General features: G+C 55.3%; 1 protein-coding gene across 1 annotated transcript in view; it reads left to right on the plus strand.

The window, feature by feature from the left end:
* Positions 1-4,843: 4,843 nt before the first annotated feature.
* The window catches only part of KIRREL1 (kirre like nephrin family adhesion molecule 1), a 34,024-nt gene continuing 19,150 nt past the window's right edge, over positions 4,844-19,717 (plus strand). The window contains exon 1 of the mRNA XM_074529274.1: positions 4,844-5,253. Coding sequence (XP_074385375.1) covers positions 5,202-5,253 — 52 coding nt within the window. The 5' untranslated portion in view covers positions 4,844-5,201. The remainder of the gene's footprint in view (positions 5,254-19,717) is intronic.

Raw genomic sequence — 19,717 nt, forward strand, 5'->3', positions numbered from 1 at the left:
CAAAATCCTGAAATTCAGGGTCAAAATCCTGAAATTCCAGGTCAAAATCCTGAAATTCAGGGTCACAGTCCTGGAATTCCGGGTGCCCATCCTGGAATTCGGGGTCACAATCCTGGAATTCAGAGTGCCGATCCCAGAATTTGGGGTGCCAATCTCGGAATTCCAGGTGCCCATCCCGGAATTTGGGGTGCCCATCCCAGAATTTGGGGTGCCAATCCTGAATTCCAGGTGCCCATCCCGGAATTTGGGGTGCCAATCCTGAATTCCAGGTGCCCATCCCGGAATTCAGGGTGCAAATCCCAGAATTTGGGGTGTCAATCTCAGAATTCCAGGTGCCCATCCCGGAATTCGGGGTGCCCATCCCAGAATTTGGGGTGCCAATCCTGAATTCCAGGTGCCCATCCCGGAATTCGGGGTGCCAGTCCTGAATTCCAGGTGCCCATCCCGGAATTTGGGGTGCCAATCCCAGAATTTGGGGTGCCAATCTCGGAATTTGGAGTGCCAGTCCTGAATTCCAGGTGCCCATCCCGGAATTTGGGGTGCCAATCCTGAATTCCAGGTGCCCATCCCGGAATTCGGGGTGCCCATCCCAGAATTTGGGGTGCCAGTCCTGAATTCCAGGTGCCCATCCCGGAATTCGGGGTGCCCATCCCAGAATTTGGGGTGCCAGTCCTGAATTCCAGGTGCCAATCCTGAATTCCAGGTGCCCATCCCAGAATTTGGGGTGCCAATCCTGAATTCCAGGTGCCCATCCCGGAATTCGGGGTGCCCATCCCAGAATTTGGGGTGCCAATCCTGAATTCCAGGTGCCCATCCCAGAATTTGGGGTGCCAATCCTGAATTCCAGGTGCCCATCCCAGAATTTGGGGTGCCAATCCCAGAATTTGGGGTGCCAATCCTGAATTCCAGGTGCCCATCCCGGAATTCGGGGTGCCCATCCCAGAATTTGGGGTGCCAATCCTGAATTCCAGGTGCCCATCCCGGAATTTGGGGTGCCCATCCCAGAATTTGGGGTGCCAATCCTGAATTCCAGGTGCCCATCCCAGAATTCGGGGTGCCAATCCCAGAATTTGGGGTGCCAATCCTGAATTCCAGGTGCCCATCCCAGAATTTGGGGTGCCAGTCCTGGGTCTGTCTCTTCTGGGCCCACGTCCTCCCGGCTGCTCTGGGATTTTGGGACTGGGGAGAAATTCCCAACTGGGGATCCCCAATTTTGGGCTGGGGGACACTTCCCAATGTCAGAATTTGGGATCCAAGGCTGGGATTTGGGATCCAGTGATGGGATTTGGGAGCCAAGGCTGGGATAATGGACCAAATCCTGGGAGAATGGGCCCAAAACTGGAATAACGAGACAAACATCGGGATAATGAGACAAACATCGGGATAATGGATCAAAAACTTTGGGATAACAATATCCCAGGATAACAGAGCAAACACCAGGATAATGGACCAAATACTGGGAAAATGGGCCCAAAACTGGAATAACGAGACAAACATTGGGATAATGGACCAAAAACTTTGGGATAATGAGCCAAACATTGGGATAATGGATCAAAAACTTTGGGATAACGGGCCAAACCCCAGGATAACAGAGCAAACACCGGGAGAATGGACCAAATCCTGGGAGAACGGGCCCAAAACTGGAATAACGAGATGAACATTGGGATAATGGACCAAAAACTTTGGGATAACGGACCAAACCCCAGGATAACAGGGCAAACACCGGGATAATGGACCAAATACTGGGAAAATTGGCCCAAAACCGGGATTATGGACCAAACACCAGGATAATGAGCCAAACTTTGGGATAATGGACCAAACACCGGGATTATGGACCAAACACTGGGATAATGGACCAAATACTGGGAAAATGGGCCCAAACCCCGGATTATGGACCAAACACCGGGATAATGGACCAAATACTGGGAAAACGGGCCCAAAACCGGGATTATGGACCAAACACCGGGATAATGAGCCAAACATTGGGATTATGGCTCAGGATAACAGACAGAACCCCGGGATAACGGACCAAATTCCAGGATAACGGGTCAAACTCTGGGATAATTGAGCAAACTCCGGGATAACAAATGAAACTCCGGGATAACAGACCAAAAACCCCGGGATAACAAACCAAAACTCCAGGATAATGGACCAAAACTCCAGGATAACAAACCAAAACTCCAGGATAATGGACCAAACTCCGGGTTAAAGCTGCGGCCGGGCTGTCAAGGCCGTGACCCCTCCTCCTCCTCCTCTTCTTCCTCCTCCTCCTCCTCTTCCTCCCCCCGGATTTTGGGGTCCCCGCTGCCTCTCCCGTCCCCCCCGGTGCCCCTGCCCGGCTCCCGAGTGCGGACACAGCGGCTTTTCCCGGCCCGTCAGCGAATTCCCGGCTCCTCCTCCTCCTCCTCCTCCTCCTCCCCAAATTCCTGCCACCTCCGGGGCCTCCCCCGCTCCGGGACCCTCCGGCACCGAGCGGAGAATTCGGGAGAAAACCCCAAAAAAAACCCCAAAATCCCCAAAAAGGCCCCGTCGTGTCCGGGAGCGCCGTCCCAGCTGGCGGGATCGGTTTTAACACAAAAATCCGATTTTTTTTTTCGCCCCTTTTTGCTGCGGCCCAGCTCGGGCGCTTTGGAACCGGAATCTTCCGGTTCCTCCTGGGATTTTGGGAATTGCTGGGGCTGGGGGATGCATGGAAAAAGGAGGGAGCCCCTGGTGTGTGCCGGAACGGGACAAGGCCCGGGATCGCTGCCAGGAAAGGGAAAAAAAGCTTGGAAATCCCCGGGAGAAAGGGAAAAAAATGGGAAAAAATGGAAAAAAATGGTGTTTTCCATGGAAAAAAAACTCTGGGGAGGAGGAGGAGGGGCTGGGCGGCCTCTGGTCCCGGTGCTCCCCGACCCCCTTGGCCCAGCTCCGTTTGTCCCAGGTTTCCTCCAAATCCCTCCAGGCGGGAGAAAAAAAAAAAATAAAAAAAATTTTAAAAAAAGAAGAAAATTCTATTTAAGATTAAAGGAGAAAAAAAAAAAAAAAAAAAAAAAAAAAGGAGGATAGAGAGAGGGAGAAAAAAGCAAAAAGCTCAAAAAAGAGGGAAAAAAAAAAAAATAAAATTCCAGCCCTGAGGAAAAGAAGAATCCCGGGAAATGGAGGAGCTCCCACGCACGCGGGCGCGGGCACACGCGCGGGGCCAGATGTGCGCGGGCCCGGCCAGATGTGCCCGCGGGCCCGGCCAGATGTGCCCGCGGGCAGAGCCAGGTGGGCACTGCCAGGTGTGCCCGGGGGTCCCGGGCTGGGCCAGGTGTGCGCACGCGGGAGCTCAGCCCCAAAATGCAGATGTGCGCCCCCAAAATGCAGGTGTGCGCCCCGGAATGCAGATGTGCACCCCCCCAAAATGCAGGTGTGCGCCCCCAAAATGCAGGTGTGCGCCCTGGAATGCAGATGTGCGCCCCCAAAATGCAGGTGTGCACCCCCAAAATGCAGATGTGCGCCCCCAAAATGCAGATGTGCACCCCCAAAATGCAGGTGTGCGCCCCCAAAATGCAGATGTGCGCCCCCAAAATGCAGATGTGCGCCCCCGGAATGCAGATGTGCGCCCCCGGAATGCAGATGTGCACCCCCAAAATGCAGGTGTGCACCCGACACGTGTGCAAAGGTGGGTGATGTGTGAGAACAGGGGTGCACGAACACCCCAAAACACACAGACACCTGTGCACACCCCAAAACAGAGATTTACACCCCAAAATACAGATTTACACCCCAAAACACACATTTACACCCCAAAACACACATTTACACCCCAAACGTGTGCGTGTAAACCCCAAAACACACGTTTACACCCCAAAACACGTGTGCACACCCCAAAGCACCCCAGGTTTACGCCCCAAACCCACCCTGCTCGCCCCAAACCAAACATTTACTCCCCAAAGCCCTCTCGCTTGTCCCAAAATCCTCCTCTCTCACCCCAAATCCCTCTCGCACACCCCAAATCCCTCTTGTTCTCCCCAAACCACACATTTAGTCCCCAAACCCCACTCGCACACCCCAAACCCCTCTTGCACACCCCAAATCCTCCTCTCCCGCCCCAAATTCCGCTCTCCCGCCCGAAATCCCCCTCACACACCCCAAACCACACATTTACTCCCCAAACTCGCCTCTCCCGCCCCAAATCCCCTTTGCACACCCCAAACCACACATTTAGTCCCCAAACCCCTCTCGCACACCCCAAATCCCCTTTGTACACCCCAAATCCTCCTCTCTCGCCCCAAATCCCCCTCTCCCGCCCCAAACCCCGCTTTCCCGCCTCAAAATCCCCCGTGCTTGCCCCAAACCGCACATTTTCTCCCCAAATCCCCCTCACACACCCCAAATCCCTTTTTCCCACCCCAAAATCCCGCTCGCACACCCCAAACCGCACATTTTCTCCCCAAATCCCCCTCGCACACCCCAAATCCCCCTCACACACCGAAAATCCCGCTCTCCCGCCCCAAACCCCGCTCTCCCACCCCAAATCCCCCTCGCACGCCCCAAACCACACATTTACTCCCCAAATCCCCCTCGCACACCCCAAATCTCCCTCTCCCGCCCCAAAATCCCCCTCTCCCCCCCCAAATCCCCCTCTCCCGCCCCAAATCCCGCTCTCCCGCCCCAAACCCCGCTCTCCCGCCCCAAACCGCACATTTTCGCCCCAAATCCCCCTCACACACCCCAAACCCCGCTCTCCCGCCCCAAATCCCCCTTGCTTGCCCCAAACCGCACATTTTCTCCCCAAACCCCGCTCTCCCGCCCCACCGCGCGCTCCCCCGCGCAGCCCCACGCGTGACACGCGCGCACGTCCCCGCTCTCCCCCTCCTCTCCCTCCTCTCCCTCCTCCTCCTCCTCCTCCTCCTCCTCCCGCTCCCCCCCCGCCGCCGCCGCCGCTCCCGCTCCCCCTCCCGGCGCCCCCTCCGCCCCCGGCCCCGCCCCCGCCGCCGCCGCTCTCGCTCGGGGCTCGCAGCGGAGCCGCCGGAGCTCCGTGGCCCTTCCCGGCCCCTGCCCGGCGCCGGCCCGGCCGGGCCCGGCTCGGCTCGGCTCGGCTCGGCTGGCTCGGCTCGGCTCGGGGGGCGGCGAGAGCGGGGCCGAGCGGGGCGGCGATCGCGGAGCGGAGCCCCCGAAGCGGAGCCCCCCGGCGGGCCCGGCCCCGGAGCGCGGCCGCCGCCACGGGACGGGAGATGCGGATCCTGCTCCTGTGCCTGCTGACTCTCGCCGGGACCCGCGGGCAAGGTGGGCACCGACCGAGCGCGGGCACCGAGCGAGCGGGGGCACCGGGAGCGGGACCGGGCGGCGCGGCCGCCCCGAGCGCCGTTCCCAACTCCGCGGGCAGCGCTCCAGCCCCGCTCTCGCCGCCCGTTCCCGGAGGGCTGAGAGCGGCTCCGGCCGCTCCCGGCGGTTCCGAGGGGTCCCGCGGGGTTCTGGCGGGGCTGGCGGGCCCGCGCTCGGCGCTGCTGGCGGTACCGGAGGGTTCGGATGGAACCGCGGCCGGTTCTGCTCAATGCCGGGCCCGGTTTGGCCAAAGCCCGCCGTGGGGTCGCGTGGATTCCCGGTGCCGGGGGATCGCGGTGGGACCGGGCCCGGTTCTCCCGAACCCCAGGGCTGGTTCGCGTGGATTCCCGGTACCGGGGGATCGCGGTGGGACCGGGCCCGGTTCTCCCCGGTCCCGGGACTGCTCCTCATGGACCCCCCCCTCGGTACCGGGGGCTCCTGATGGAACCGGGCCCGGTTCTCCTGGACCTCCCTCCGGTACCGGGGGGTCCCGACGGAACCGGGCCCGGTTCTCTCTCCCCGGCTCCGCTCCGTTCCCCCGGTTCCGGTCCTGTTGGAGCCCCCGGACCGGGACCGAGGTTTTGGGGCCCCCCCGATGTGGGTCCCGGTCCCGGTCCCGGTTCGGGGGGTTCGGGGACCCTGGGGTCAAACGGGACCCCGGGAGGGGTTGGGGGGGGTCAGGGCTGAGGGTGATGGGGGGGCTTGACCCGGCCTGGGGGGGTCTGTCCGTGTGTCCGTCCGTCCGTCCGTCCGTCCGTCCGTGGAGTGCAGGGGCCGCGTCCGGGGGGACCCCCGGACCCCAATCCGGGCATTGCTTGGGGAAGGGGCTGGGGGAGCCCGGACCCCCCTTTTCCCACATTTTCCCACATTTTCCCACATTTTCCCACATTTTCCCCCCTTTTCCCACATTTCCCCCCCCCCCCCTTTCCCACCCCCATCCCCTCCAGAGCCGCCTCTCGAGGTGGGGAACAACCCGACCCCCCCCCCGGGACCCCCCAAAACCCTCCCGGGGGAAACTGAGGCACGGGGGGAGCTGCTGTGCCAAGGTCACGCTGAGGAAAAGCCGAGGAGGGGCTGGGGGTCCCCAAACCCCCCCAAAAACCCTCCGGGGGAGGGGAGGGGGCGCCCCCATCGCCCCAGGAATTTTGGGGGGCATCGGGGGCCGGGCTCTGCCCCAGCGCGGCCTCCGGCGCTTCCCAGCTGCAAAATCCAATCTAATTTTTAATTAAGGGGGCGGCGTTGCTAAGATGCCGAGAGGAGAGAGGGGAAGGGAAAGGAAAAAAAAAGGAAAAACCAAAAAAAAAAAAAAAAAAAGCCCAAAAATAAAACCAAAAACCGCGCCTGGAGCGCGGGGGATTGCGAGGAGCGGGAGGAAGGCGCCGGTGGGGCCGCGACCCCCGGGGCAGCTCCGGGACCCCCGGGACCCCCGCGGGGCCGGGGCAGCTCCGGGGCAGCGCCGGGGGCTCCGCGGCCCCCGGGAACAAAAGCGGCGGCGCCGCTGCCGCCCGGGGCCACGCGGGGAGCGGCGGAACGGGGGGAAACGGCCCCGGTGGAACGGGGAGGAGGGACCCGGTGTGGGGCGGGAGGGAGCAGTGGAACGGGGGGAAACGGCCCCGGTGGAACCGGGAGGAACGGCTCCGGTGTGGGGCGGGTGGGACCCGGTGTGGGGCAGGAGGGAGCGGTGAAACGGGGGGAAACGGCCCCGGTGGAACCGGGAGGAACGGCTCCGGTGTGGGGCGGGAGGGAGCGGCGGAACGGGGGGAAACGGCCCCGGTTGAACCGGGAGGAACGGCTCCGGTGTGGGGCGGGAGGGAGCCGGTGTGGGGCAGGAGGGAGCGGTGGAACGGGGAGGAACGGCTCCGGTGGAACCGGGAGGAACGGCTCCGGTGTGGGGCGGGAGGGAGCCGGTGTGGGGCAGGAGGGAGCGGTGGAACGGGGAGGAACGGCTCCGGTGGAACCGGGAGGAACGGCTCCGGTGTGGGGCGGGAGGGAGCCGGTGTGGGGCAGGAGGGAGCGGTGGAACGGGGAGGAACGGCTCCGGTGGAACCGGGAGGAACGGCTCCGGTGTGGGGCGGGTGGGACCCGGTGTGGGGCGGGAGGGACCCGGTGTGGGGCAGGAGGGAGCCGGTGAAACGGGGAGGAATGGCCCCGGTGTGGGGCGGGAGGGACCCGGTTTGGGATGGGAGAGATCTGGTTTGGGATTCAATGGCTCCGGTTTGGGGTGAAATGGCCCCGGTTTGGGATGGGATGGCTCCGGCGTGGGGCAAAACGGCTCCGGTGAAACGGGGAGAGATGGCCCCGGTGTGGGGCGGGAGGGACCCGGTTTGGGGCGGGATGGCCCCGGTTTGGGATGGTCCTGGTTTGGGGTGAGATGGACCCAGTTTGGGATGAGATGGACCCGGTTTGGGATGGTCCCGGTTTGGGATGGTCCTGGTTTGGGATAGGACAAGTCCAGTTTGGGATGGGACAGGTCCAGTTTGGGATCGCTCTGTTTGGGATGGGATGGTTTCATTTTGGGATTTATGGCTCATTTGGGATGGGACGGCTCCGTTTTGGGATGGTTCCAGTTTGGGGTCAATGGCTCCGTTTTGGGGTCAATGGCTCCGGTTTGGGATCAATGGCTCCGGTTTGGGATGGGACAGCTTCAGTTTGGGATGGCTCCGGTTTGGGGTCAATGGCTCCGGTTTGGGATAGGATGGTTCCATTTTGGGACGGGAGGGATTCGGTTTGGGATGGTTCCATCTTGGGATTGATGGCTCATTTGGGATCGATGGCTCTGTTTGGGATGGCTCTGGTTTGGGATGGGACAGGTCCATTTTGGGATGGTTCCAGTTTGGGGTCAATGGCTCCGGTTTGGGGTCAATGGCTCCATTTTGGGGTGGGACAGCTCCAGTTTGGGATGGTTCCAGTTTGGGATGGGATGGTTTCATTTTGGGATTTATGGCTCATTTGGGATGGGATGGCTCCGTTTTGGGATGGTTCTGGTTTGGGATCAATGACTCTGTTTTGGGATCAATGGCTCCAGTTTGGGATGGGACAGGTCCAGTTTGGGATGGTTCCAGTTTGGGGTCAATGGCTCCGGTTTGGGGTCAATGGCTCCAGTTTGGGATGGGACAGGTCCATTTTGGGATGGTTCCATTTTGGGATGGGGTGGTTCCATTTTGGGATCAAGGCTCACATCCCTGTGTGACAATTCCAGGGACCCCCAAACCCATCCCAAATCCATCCCATCAATCCCAATCCCATCCCAAATCCACCCCAATCCCATCCCAAATCCACCCCAATCCCATCCCACCCCTCCACCATCCCCTCCCAGAGGAGCCTTGCCCCCAATGCCGGGTCAAAATTTGGGGCTTTTATGGAAAATTTTGGGAGTTTTTTTGGAAAATGTGGGGGGTTCTCAGGAAAATGTGGGGTTTTTTCTGTAAAACGTGGGGTTGTCTGTAAAACGTGGGGTTTCACGTTTTACACCCCTGGAGCAAGCCAGGTTTTGGGGCAATTCTGGGCGGTTTTGGGGTCCCTCCCGCCGCGGGGGGCGCTCGGGCCTGGCGCTGAATGGGGCTCATCACTCTTCATTTCTCACTAAATAATTTTCTGTATCTTATCTAAATGAAAGCCATTATTCTTCCCCGTTTCAATCACTCGCCGTGATTGCGCCTCAAATTGAAATATTTATTCATTTTCTGGGCCCTTCTTCTCCTCTCCGCGGGGCTTTTCATTTATTTTATTTTATTTTATTTTATGCTCTATTTCTTTTTCTTTTTTAATTTTATATTGGATTATATTTTAAATTTTATTTTGTGTTTTAATTTGTTCTTTTATTGTGTAGATTTTAAATTTTTTTTGTTTGATATTTATATTTTATTTTATTTTATATATTTTATATTGATATTTTTTTATTTTATTTTATATTTTATTCCCTTCCCTTACAGAGGAGAGGTGACAACGGGGAACTGACCCCAATGGATTTGGGATCCTGTGGGATTTGGGATCCCATGGATTTTACCCCAAATTTTGTGGCAGGGACAGGGCCAGGAGCACCCTGGCTGTCCCCAGTCCCTGGGAATGGATTTGGGGTGATTTCAGGTGATTTTGGGTGATTTTTTTGTGATTTTGGGGTGGGAAACCCCAATCCTGGAGGCCCCAGAACCTCCTCCCGGTTCCCTTTGTGTCCCTGAGGTGACCTCTGCCCCAGCTCATTAATTCATTCATTAATTTATTCAATAATTCATTAATTTATTCATTCATTAACTATTTATTGATTTAATCCCCTCCCCTTTAATCCAGGCTTGATTTAATCCCAATCTTTGCCCACCAGGACAAACCCTGGGAATGCCAAACTCAGGTTGGGCTTTGGGAATTCTCGGGGACTTTCAGCCGTTTTGGGGAATTTTGGGGAATTTTTGGGAATTTTTGAGAATCTTTGGGAATTTACAGGAATTATCGGGAATTAATATCCAAGTTTTTGGGAATTATCAGGAATTATTGGTAATTCTCAGGGATTATGGTGGATTTTGGGGAATTTTGGGGAATTATCAGGAATTATTAGGAATTTGGAGGAGTTATCAGGAATTAATATCCTGAATTATTGGGAATTCTTGGGAATTATCGTGGATTTTGGGGTATTTGGGGGAAATTTTGAGAATTATTGGGGATTATTGGGAGTTCTCGGCAGTTCTCGGGGATTTTCGGGCGTTTTAGGCAATTTCCGGCAATTCTCGGCAATTCTCGGCAATTCTCGTCAATTTTCGGCAATTTCCGGCAATTCTCGGGGATTTTCGGCAATTCTCGGCAATTCTCGTCAATTTTCGGCAATTTTCGGTAATTCTCGGGGATTTTCGGCAATTCTCGTCAATTTTCGGCAATTTCCGGCAATTTTCGGTAATTCTCGGGGATTTTCGGCAATTCTCGGCAATTCTCGTCAATTTTCGGCAATTTCCGGCAATTTTCGGTAATTCTCGGGGATTTTCGGCAATTCCCGGCAATTCTCGTCAATTCTCGGGAATCTTCGGAAAAATTCGGAAATTCTCATCAATTCTCGGCGATTCTCGGCAGTTCTCGAGGATTTTCGGAAATTCTCGTCAATTTTCGGGGATTTTCGGGATTTATCGGGACTTTTACGGATAAATCTCGGGGATTTTGGGGTTTCTCGGTGATTTTGGGGTTTCTCGGCGATTCCGCCCCCTCCCCACAATTTCTCCCCTTTTCCCCCCGGCCGTTTCCCCCCCCCCCCGCGGCTCCTCTTCCCTTCATTATCTCTTAATTAATCGCTCCGGCTCCGCTCGGCGCTAATTGCGCTCTCCGGGGCACGCGGCTCATTTGCATAAAGCCGGATCCGGGACGGGGGGGGGGAACAGAACCCCCCCAAAAAATCCCAAAAAAATCCCAAAAAATCTCCCCCAAAAATCTCCCCCCCCAAAATTCCCCCATGGGGACAGAACCCCCCAAAATCCCCCAAAAAATCCCCCAAAAAATCCCCCAAAACCCCACAGGGAGCGGGGGCAGATCCGGGGGGAACAGCGGGAAAAGGGCCGGGATTTGGGGTTTGGGATTTTGGGATTTGGGGTTTGGGATTTTTGGGTTTGGGATTTTGGGATCTGGGTTCTGAGATTTGGGATTTGGGATTTTGATTCTGGGATTTTGGGATTGGGGTCAAGGATTTTGGATTTAAGATCTGGGATTTGGGATCGGGGATTTGAGATCTGGGATTTGGGATTTTGGGGTTTGAGATGTGGGGATTTGGGATTTTGGATCTGGGATTTGAGGTTTGAGATTTGGGGTTTGGGATTTGGGATCTGGAATCAGGGATTTTGCGTTCAGGATTTTAGATTTCGGATTTGGGATCAGGGATGTGAGATTTGGTATCTGGAATTTTGGGATCGGGGATTTGGGATTTTGGGTTTGGGATCAGGGATTTGGAATAAGGGATTTTGGATTTGGGATTTCAGATCTCGGATTTGGGATTTGGGGTTTTGGATTTTGGGTTTGGGATGTGGCATTTGAGGTTTGGGATCGGGGATTTGAGATCTTGGATTTGGGATTTGAGATTTTCGGTTTGGATTCAGGGATTTGGGGTTCAGGGTTTGGGATGCATCCAGAGGAGCATCCAGGGACCTCCGGATGGGAGGAAGGAAGGGGAAAAATGGGGAAAAAAAGGAGGGAAATGGGAAAAAAACTAAAAATGGAAGAAAAAGGGGAAAAAAGAGGGAAAATGGGGGGAAAACCGGGGAGGAAAAGGGGAAGAAAAAGGGAAGAAAAAGGGGAAAAAGGGGAAGGAGCCTTTTCTGCAAGGGCCGGGACAGAAAGGGCTGGCAGCGTTGCCATGGCAACGGGCGGATTATGATCCAAATGGAAATCAAAATCCGGGGGGGGGTCGGGATGGGGATGGGAAGGAGGAAAAGGAGGAGGAGGAGGAGGAGGAGGGGGAAGGAAAAAACAACTTTTATTTCCAAGGCTGCGGGCGTTGCCGTGGCAACGGGGGGAAATTTTCATTTTTTAATTCTTTTTTTTTTTTTTTTTTTTTTTTTAATTAAAAGGGAATCGGGGAGGAGGAGGAGGAGCGGGATGAAGGCTCGGGGTGTCCCGTGGGAGCCGTGCCCAGGGGGGATTTCACCCCAAAATTCACATTTGTTCTCCCCAAAATTCACATTTTCCCCCTTTAGCCACGTGGGGTTGTACCAAAATTCACATTTTTCCCCTCAAAATTCACATTTTCCCTCCAAAATCCGCATTTTCCCCCTTCAGCCACGTGGGGGTTTTACCTACATCCACGTTTCCCCCCCAAATTCACATTTCCCTCCCCCCAAAATCCACATTTTTTCCCCTAAAATTCACATTTTTCCACCTAAAATCCACATTTCCCCTCCTTCCCTCGGTGGATTCTTCCCAAATTTCACTTTTTCCCTCCCTTCCCCACATGGATTTTCCTCAAGTCCACATTTCCCCCTTATTTTCAGGTAGATTTTCCCCAAAATCCACATTTTCCCCTTTCCCCAATGTGGATTTTTCCCAAATTCCACATTTTCCTCCTTTCTTCACAGGAACTTTCCCCAAAATCCAAACTTTCCCCCTTCCCCAGTTGGATTTTTCCCAATTTTCACATTTTCCTCTTTTTCCACGTGGATTTTCCCCCAAAATCCACTTTTTTCCCCTTTTTTCAGGCGGATTTTCCCCAAAATTCCCATTTTTTCCCAATTTTCCCCCTCCTTGGGGCTGGAATTGGGAACATCCCGGAGCTGGGGCCGCTTTTGGGGCCCCTTTTCCCTCCTCCTTTTCCCCATTTTGGTGAAATTTTATTTAAAAAAAAAACAGAAAATTCGGAGCGGATTTGATTTGATCAAGCTGGGAAAAAAGGGAGTTGGGGATGGGAGGATTTTTGGGGGATTTTTGGGGATTTTTGGGGTTTTTTGGGGATTTTGGGCAGGGGTGGAACCCTCGGGGTCAGCGGGAGGAGCGGGGAGGGAAACTGAGGCACGAAAATTCGGGTTTTTTCGCTAAAAGCGGCGATTCCCGTGCAGGGAAAAATCAGGGAAAAATCAGGAATTATCCCAAAAATCGGGAATTATCCAAAAATGAGGAATTCTCCCCCAAAGCGCGGGCGGGCCGGGGAGCAGAGGGTTAAAATCTCGGCGTTTTTGCCTTTCCTCGCCTTTCCAGAGGGAGCCTTGGCAGGAAATTCCTCAAATTCCAGGAGAGTGCGATCATCGGCGGCCCGGCCGCAACCGGGGCGAGCGGGAGCGGGAGGGCCGGGACACCCCAAAAAACCCCTGAATTCACCCGGAAAAAATCCAGAATCTGCCCCAAAAATCCAGAATTACCACCCCAAAAAAATCCTGAGTTGTACCCTAAAAAATCCCGAATTTCCTCCCCAAAAAAGTCCGTAATTCTCCCTAAACAATCCCGAATTCCACTCTAAAATAACCCCGAATCTCCCCCAAAAATCTAGAATTACCACCCCAAAAATCCAGAATTCTCACCCCCAAAAAATCCTGAATTGTACCCTAAAAAACCCCGAATTTCCTCCCCAAAAAAGTCCGTAATTCTCCCTAAACAATCCCGAATTCCACTCTAAAAAACCCCCGAATCTCCCCCAAAAATCCAGAATTCCCACCCCAAAAAAATCCTGAATTGTACCCTAAAAAAATCCTGAATTGTACCCTAAAAAATCCCGAATTTCCTCCCCAAAAAGTCCAGAAACTCATCCCAAAAAAGTCCATAATTCCCCCTAAAAAATCATGAATCCCGCCTAAAAAATCCTAAATCCCACCCCCCAAAAATCCAGAATTCCCACCCCAAAAAAATCCTGAATTATATCCTAAAAAAATCCCAAATTTCCTCCCCAAAAAGTCCAGAAGCTCATCCCAAAAAAGTCCATAATTCCCCCTAAAAAATCCTGAATTCCACCATTAAAACAAATCCCAAATCCCCGCCCGTAAAAAATCCAGAATTCCCACCCCAAAAAAATCCCAAATCTCCCCCAAAAAAACTCCAAATGTCCCCAAGAAAATCCCAAACACTCAAAAATAAAAACCCAGAAAAATCCCAAACTTCCCAAATTTCATTTCGGGGGTGACCCAGGTGGATCAAAACCCCCCAAAACCTCCCCGGACCCCCCAAAATTGAACCCGCACAGCCCCAGGGACCCCTCCCAAAATCAGAGACCCCAAAAACGGCTCTGACCCCCCAAAATTCGGACCTGACCCCCCCAAAACCCCCCCTGACCCCCCAAAAATTGACCCGGACCCCCCAAACTGAGCCCCCCATAGACCCAGGGACCCCTCCCCAAATCAGAGCCCCCCTGACCCCTCCCAAACCCCCCAAAAAAAGGGCTCTGACCCCCCAAAAATCGACCTGGACCCCCCAAAATTGAACTCTCACAGCCCCAGGGACCCCTTCCCAAATCAGAGCCCCCCAAAACCTCCCCAAAACCCCCCAAAAATCACCCTGAGCCCCCCAAACTGAGACCCCCATAGATCCATGGACCCTTCCCCAAATCAGCCCCCCAAAACCCACCCTGATCCCCCAAAAATCGACCTGGACCCCCCCAAATTGAGCCCTCACAGCCCCAGGGACCCCTCCCCAAATCAGAGCCCCCAAAACTCCCCGGACCCCCCCAAAATCCCACCCAAATCCCCAATCTGAGCCCTCAGGGACCCCTCCCCAAATCAGAGTCCCTCAAACTCCCCCCCAGTTCTCCCCTCCCGGCCCCGATTGGCGCGGCGCTCGTTAATTAGCGCAGGAACAATGTCTAATTAATGTCTAATTAGGACTTTTGTTTGTTTGCTCTGGTGCTGAAGGGGGGGAGGATTTTTTTGGGAAAATTCGGGGGGGGGAGAGGAAAAAAAAGGAATAAAAATGGTGAATTTAGCGAGAGGGAAATGGGGAGAAAATGTTAAAAATGGGGAATAATGAGAAAAAATGGGGAAAATGTTAAAAATGGGGAATAATGCGAAAAAATGGGAAAATGTTAAAAAATGGGGAGACGTTAAAAATGGGGGGAAATGTTAAAAAATGGGGGGAAAATGTTTAAAGATGGGGAAAATGGGAGGAAAATGTTAAAAATGGGGGGAAATGTTAAAATAAAAGGGGAAAAAAACCTGTTAAAAATAGGGAAAAAATGTTTTTAAAATGTTAAAAATAGGGAAAAAATGTTTTAAAAATAGGGAAAAAAGCTGGAATGGTTTCATCCACCCCCCGCCCGGAGCTGCGGCCTCGTTAGCAGATGTCTTAATGAGACATCGCTAATTAATGGAATGAACGGCCCCGGGAGAGGCGCCCCCGTCCCGGCCTTGGGGAGCGGGGGGGAGAGAGCCCGTGCCTCAGTTTCCCCCATGGGATAACCCACCTGTGCCTCAGTTTCCCCATGGAAATTCAGCGTCCAAGGAAATCCATTGATCTGTGCCTCAGTTTCCCCCATGGAAGTCCAGGGACTCGCCCCTCAGTTTCCCCACCCGTGCCTCAGTTTCCCCATCCATGCCTCAGTTTCCCCATTTGTGCCTCAGTTTCCCCAGCCGTGCCTCAGTTTCCCCCACCCGTGCCTCAGTTTCCCCCACCCGCGCCTCAGTTTCCCCATTTGTGCCTCAGTTTCCCCATGGCAGTTCAATGTCCCAGGATTGCCGTGCCCATGGGACGCCATCCCTCACCCCGGTGCCACCACCCTGGGGACAGCCCGGGGATGGGGACAGGGATGGGGACACCGGGGACGGTGGCATGGCAGGGACAGTGACGGTGACACAGGGCCAGTGGCAGTGCCAGCTCTCGGTGGCACCGTGGGGACAGGGATGGGGACACGGGGACAGTGGCAGTGCCAGGGGGCAGTGACGGTGACACGGTGGCAGTGCCAGGACAGGGACAGGGACAGTGACGGTGGCAGTGCCAGCTCTCGGTGGCATGACAGGGACAATGATGGGGACACGGTGGCAGTGGCAGTGCCAGGGCACAGTGACAGTGACACAGTGGCAGTGCCAGCTCTCGGTGGCATGGCAAGCACAGTGATGGGGACACGGTGACAGTGGCAGTGCCAGGACAGGCACAGTGACGGTGGCAGTGCCAGCTCTCGGTGGCATGGCAAGCACAGTGACGGTGGCAGTGCCAGGGGACAGTGACGGTGACACGGTGGCAGTGCCAGGACAGGGACAGTGACACGGTGACAGTGGCAGTGCCAGGGGACAGTAACGGTGGCACAGGGACAGTGCCAGGACAGGGACAGGCACAGTGACGGTGGCACGGTGACAGTGACACGGTGGCGGTGGCAGTGCCAGGGCACAGTGACGGTGACACGGTGACAGTGGCAGTGCCAGCTCTCGGTGGCACCGCAGGGACGGTGACGGTGGCACAGGGACAGTGACGGTGGCACGGTGACAGTGCCAGGACAGGCACAGTGACGGTGACAGTGGCAGTGCCATCTCCCTCTCGGGGCCATCGCCGCGCGGGGGGGGTTGAGCCGGGCCCGCAATTAACGGGGAATTAACGAGGGCCGGGTTTAATTACTGCGGGATTAGAGCGGGATTGGGGCCGGGGTGGGGCCGGGGACACCGGGAGGGGGGGGGGGGACAGACACCGGACTGGGGGGACAATGGCACGGGGGGACACGGGGATGGGGGGACAATGGCCCGGGGGGACACCGGGATGGGGGGACAATGGCACGGGGGGACACCGGGATGGGGCAGGGCCTGGCCCGGCTCGGCTCGGCCGGGAGCGGCGCTGGGCTGGAATCCCGGGAAAACGGGGCTGGAATCCCGGGAAAACGGGGCTGGAATCCTGGGGAAACGGGGCTGGAATTCCCAGGAAAACGGGGCTGGAATTCCTGGGGAAACGGGGCTGGAATTCCTGGGGAAATCGGGGCTGGAAATCCTGGGGAAACAGGGCTGGGATTCCCAGGAAAACGGGGCTGGAAATCCTGGGGAAACGGGGCTGGAATTCCCGGGAAAACGGGGCTGGAATTCCCAGGAAAACGGGGCTGGAATCCCGGGAAAACGGGGCTGGAAATCCCGGGAAAACGGGTCTGGAATTCCTGGGAAACGGGGCTGGAATCGCGGGAAAACGGGGCTGGAAATCCCGGGAAAACGGAGCTGGAAATCCTGGGGAAACGGGGCCAAAATCCCTGGGAAAACGGGGCTGAGATTCCTGGGAAATCGGGGCTGGAAATCCCGGGGAAATCGGGGCTGGAATCCCGGGAAAACGGGGCTGGAATCCCGGGAAAACGGGGCTGAGATTCCTGGGGAAACGGGGCCAAAATCCCTGGGGAAATCGGGGCTGGAATTCCCAGGAAAACGGGGCTGGAAATCCTGGGGAAATGGGGCTGGAATTCCTGGGGAAATGGGGCTGGAATTCCTGGGGAAACGGGGTCAAAATCCCTGGGAAATTTGGGCTGGAATTCCTGGGGAAACGGGATTGATCCCTGTCAGGATGTGATCCCAAATCCCAAATCCCATTGGTTGGGATGAGACCCCACATTCCCAGCACTGCCGGGGTCTCCAGCTCGGGACCCCTCCCCATCCCATGGGTCCCATCAATCCCATCCATCCCATCAATCCCATGGATCCCATGGATCCCACCCCATCCCATCCCATAAATCCCAACCCGTCCCATGGATTCCCATAAATCGCATCCCATCTCATGGATCCCCCATAAATCCCATTCCACTGATCCTGTGGGTCCCATGGATCCCGTGAATCCCATAAATCCCAACCCATCCCATGGGTCCCATCAATCCCATCCCATAGATCCCCTCCCATCCCATCTCATGGATCCCATGGGTCCCATAAATCCTCCCATAAATCCCATCCCATTGATCCTGTGGGTCCCATGGGTCCCATAAATCCCATGGATCCCATAAATCCCATCCCATGGATCCCATCCCATGGGTCCCAAAAATCCCATAAATCCCATGGGTCCCATGAATTCCATGGGTCCCAAAAATCCCATAAATCCCATAAATCCCATGGGTCCCATAAATCCCATGGGTCCCATAAATCCAATCCCATCCCATAAATCCCATCCCATGGATCCCATCCCATGGGTCCCATAAATTCCATGGGTCCCAAAAATCCCATAAATCCCATAAATCCCATTGGTCCCATAAATCCAATCCCATCCCATAAATCCCATAAATCCCATGGGTCCCATAAATCCCATTGGTCCCATAAATCCAATCCCATCCCATGGATCCCATCCCATGGATCCCATAAATCCCATGGGTCCCAAAAATCCCATAAATCCCATAAATCCCATGGGTCCCATAAATCCCATAAATCCCATGGGTCCCATAAATTCCATGGGTCCCATAAATTCCATGGATCCCATAAATCCCATAAATTCCATGGGTCCCAAAAATCCCATAAATCCCATGGGTCCCATAAATCCAATCCCATCCCATAAATCCCATCCCTCGCTGTCCCCACCCACGGTGCCACCCCAGCTCCGGGCACAGCGGTGCCAATGGGGTGCCAATGGGGCGCCAATGGGGTGGCAATGGGGTGCCAATGGGTGCCAATGGGGTGCCAATGGGTGCCAATGGGGTGCCAATGGGGTGACAATGGGGTGCCAATGGGTGCCAATGGGTGCCAATGGGTGCCAATGGGGTGCCAATGGGGTGCCAATGGGTGCCAATGGGGTGCCAATGGGTGCCAATGGGTGCCAATGGGTGCCAATGGGGTGCCAATGGGGACACCGGGGACAGCAGCGACCCCAGGACCTGCCCCGGCCTCTCCTTTCCGCTCCAAAAACCCCAAATCCTCTTTTCTTCCCCGCAGAAAGAAAGGAAAAACCCAACCCGGGCAAGAGATTTTTTTTTATTTTATAATTATTTCAGGTTTTTTGGAACTCTCCTCCCTCCTCCTCGCCTGTTTTGGGTTTAGTTTTTTATTTATTTAATTTTTTTATTTTATTATTATTTAATTTTTTTTTTTTTTTTAGAACTCTCCTCCCTCCTCCTCGCCTGTTTTGGGTTTGGGTTGTTTTTATTTATTTAATTTTTTCTTTTTTTTGTGTGTGTTTCACATAAAAATAGCAGCGAGCAGCTCGGGAAGAGGGAAAAGGCTTCAAATTTAAAGCCGGGAGGAGAAGGGAGGGGAGGAGGGAGAGATAAAATAAGGAGGGAGGAAATAAGGGGGAAAACGGGGAAAACTAGGGGATAAAAGGGGGGGAAATGGGGGAAATTGGGGAAAAGGGGGAAAGGGGGGAAAAAAGGGGAAAATGGGGCAGAAAAGGGGGGAAATTGTAGAGAGAATGGGGAAAATGGGGGAAAATGAGGAAAAAAGGGGGGAAAAGGGGGAGAAATGGAGGAAAAAAAGGAGGAAAATGGGGAAGAAATTTGGGAAGTGGGGGGAAATGGGGGAAAAAAAGAGGGGGAAAATTGGATAAAAGGGGGGAAATAGTGGAAAAAGGGGGAAATCGGGAAAATGGGGGAGAATACGGGGAAAGGGGGGGAAATGGGGAAAAAGGGGGGAAATGCGGGGGGGAAAGGGGATGAAAATGGGAAAAATGGGGGGAAAAAAAGGGGAAAATGGGTTAAAAATGGGAAGAATAAGGAAAAAAAGGGGGACAGCCGGGTTTGGGGACATTGCTGTGGCGGGTTTGGGGACAGGGGGACATTGCCGTGGGGACAGGGGGACATTGCCGTGGGGACATTGCCGTGGGGACAAGGGGACATCGCCGTGGGGACATCGCCGTGGGCACAGCAGGGTTTGGGGACATTGCCGTGGGGACATTGCCGTGGGGACATTGCCGTGGGGACATCGCCGTGGGCACAGCCGGGTTTGGGGACATCGCCGTGGGGACAGGGGGACATTGCCGTGGGGACAGAGGGACATTGCCGTGGGGACAGGGGGACATTGCCGTGGGGACATTGCCGTGGGCACAGCCGGGTTTGGGGACATCGCCGTGCCCCGTTTGGGGACAGGGGGACACTCCCGCGGGCACAGGC

The sequence above is a fragment of the Zonotrichia albicollis genome, chromosome 30, assembly GCF_047830755.1.
Source record: "Zonotrichia albicollis isolate bZonAlb1 chromosome 30, bZonAlb1.hap1, whole genome shotgun sequence".
In the NCBI taxonomy this organism is placed as follows: Eukaryota; Metazoa; Chordata; class Aves; order Passeriformes; family Passerellidae; genus Zonotrichia; species Zonotrichia albicollis.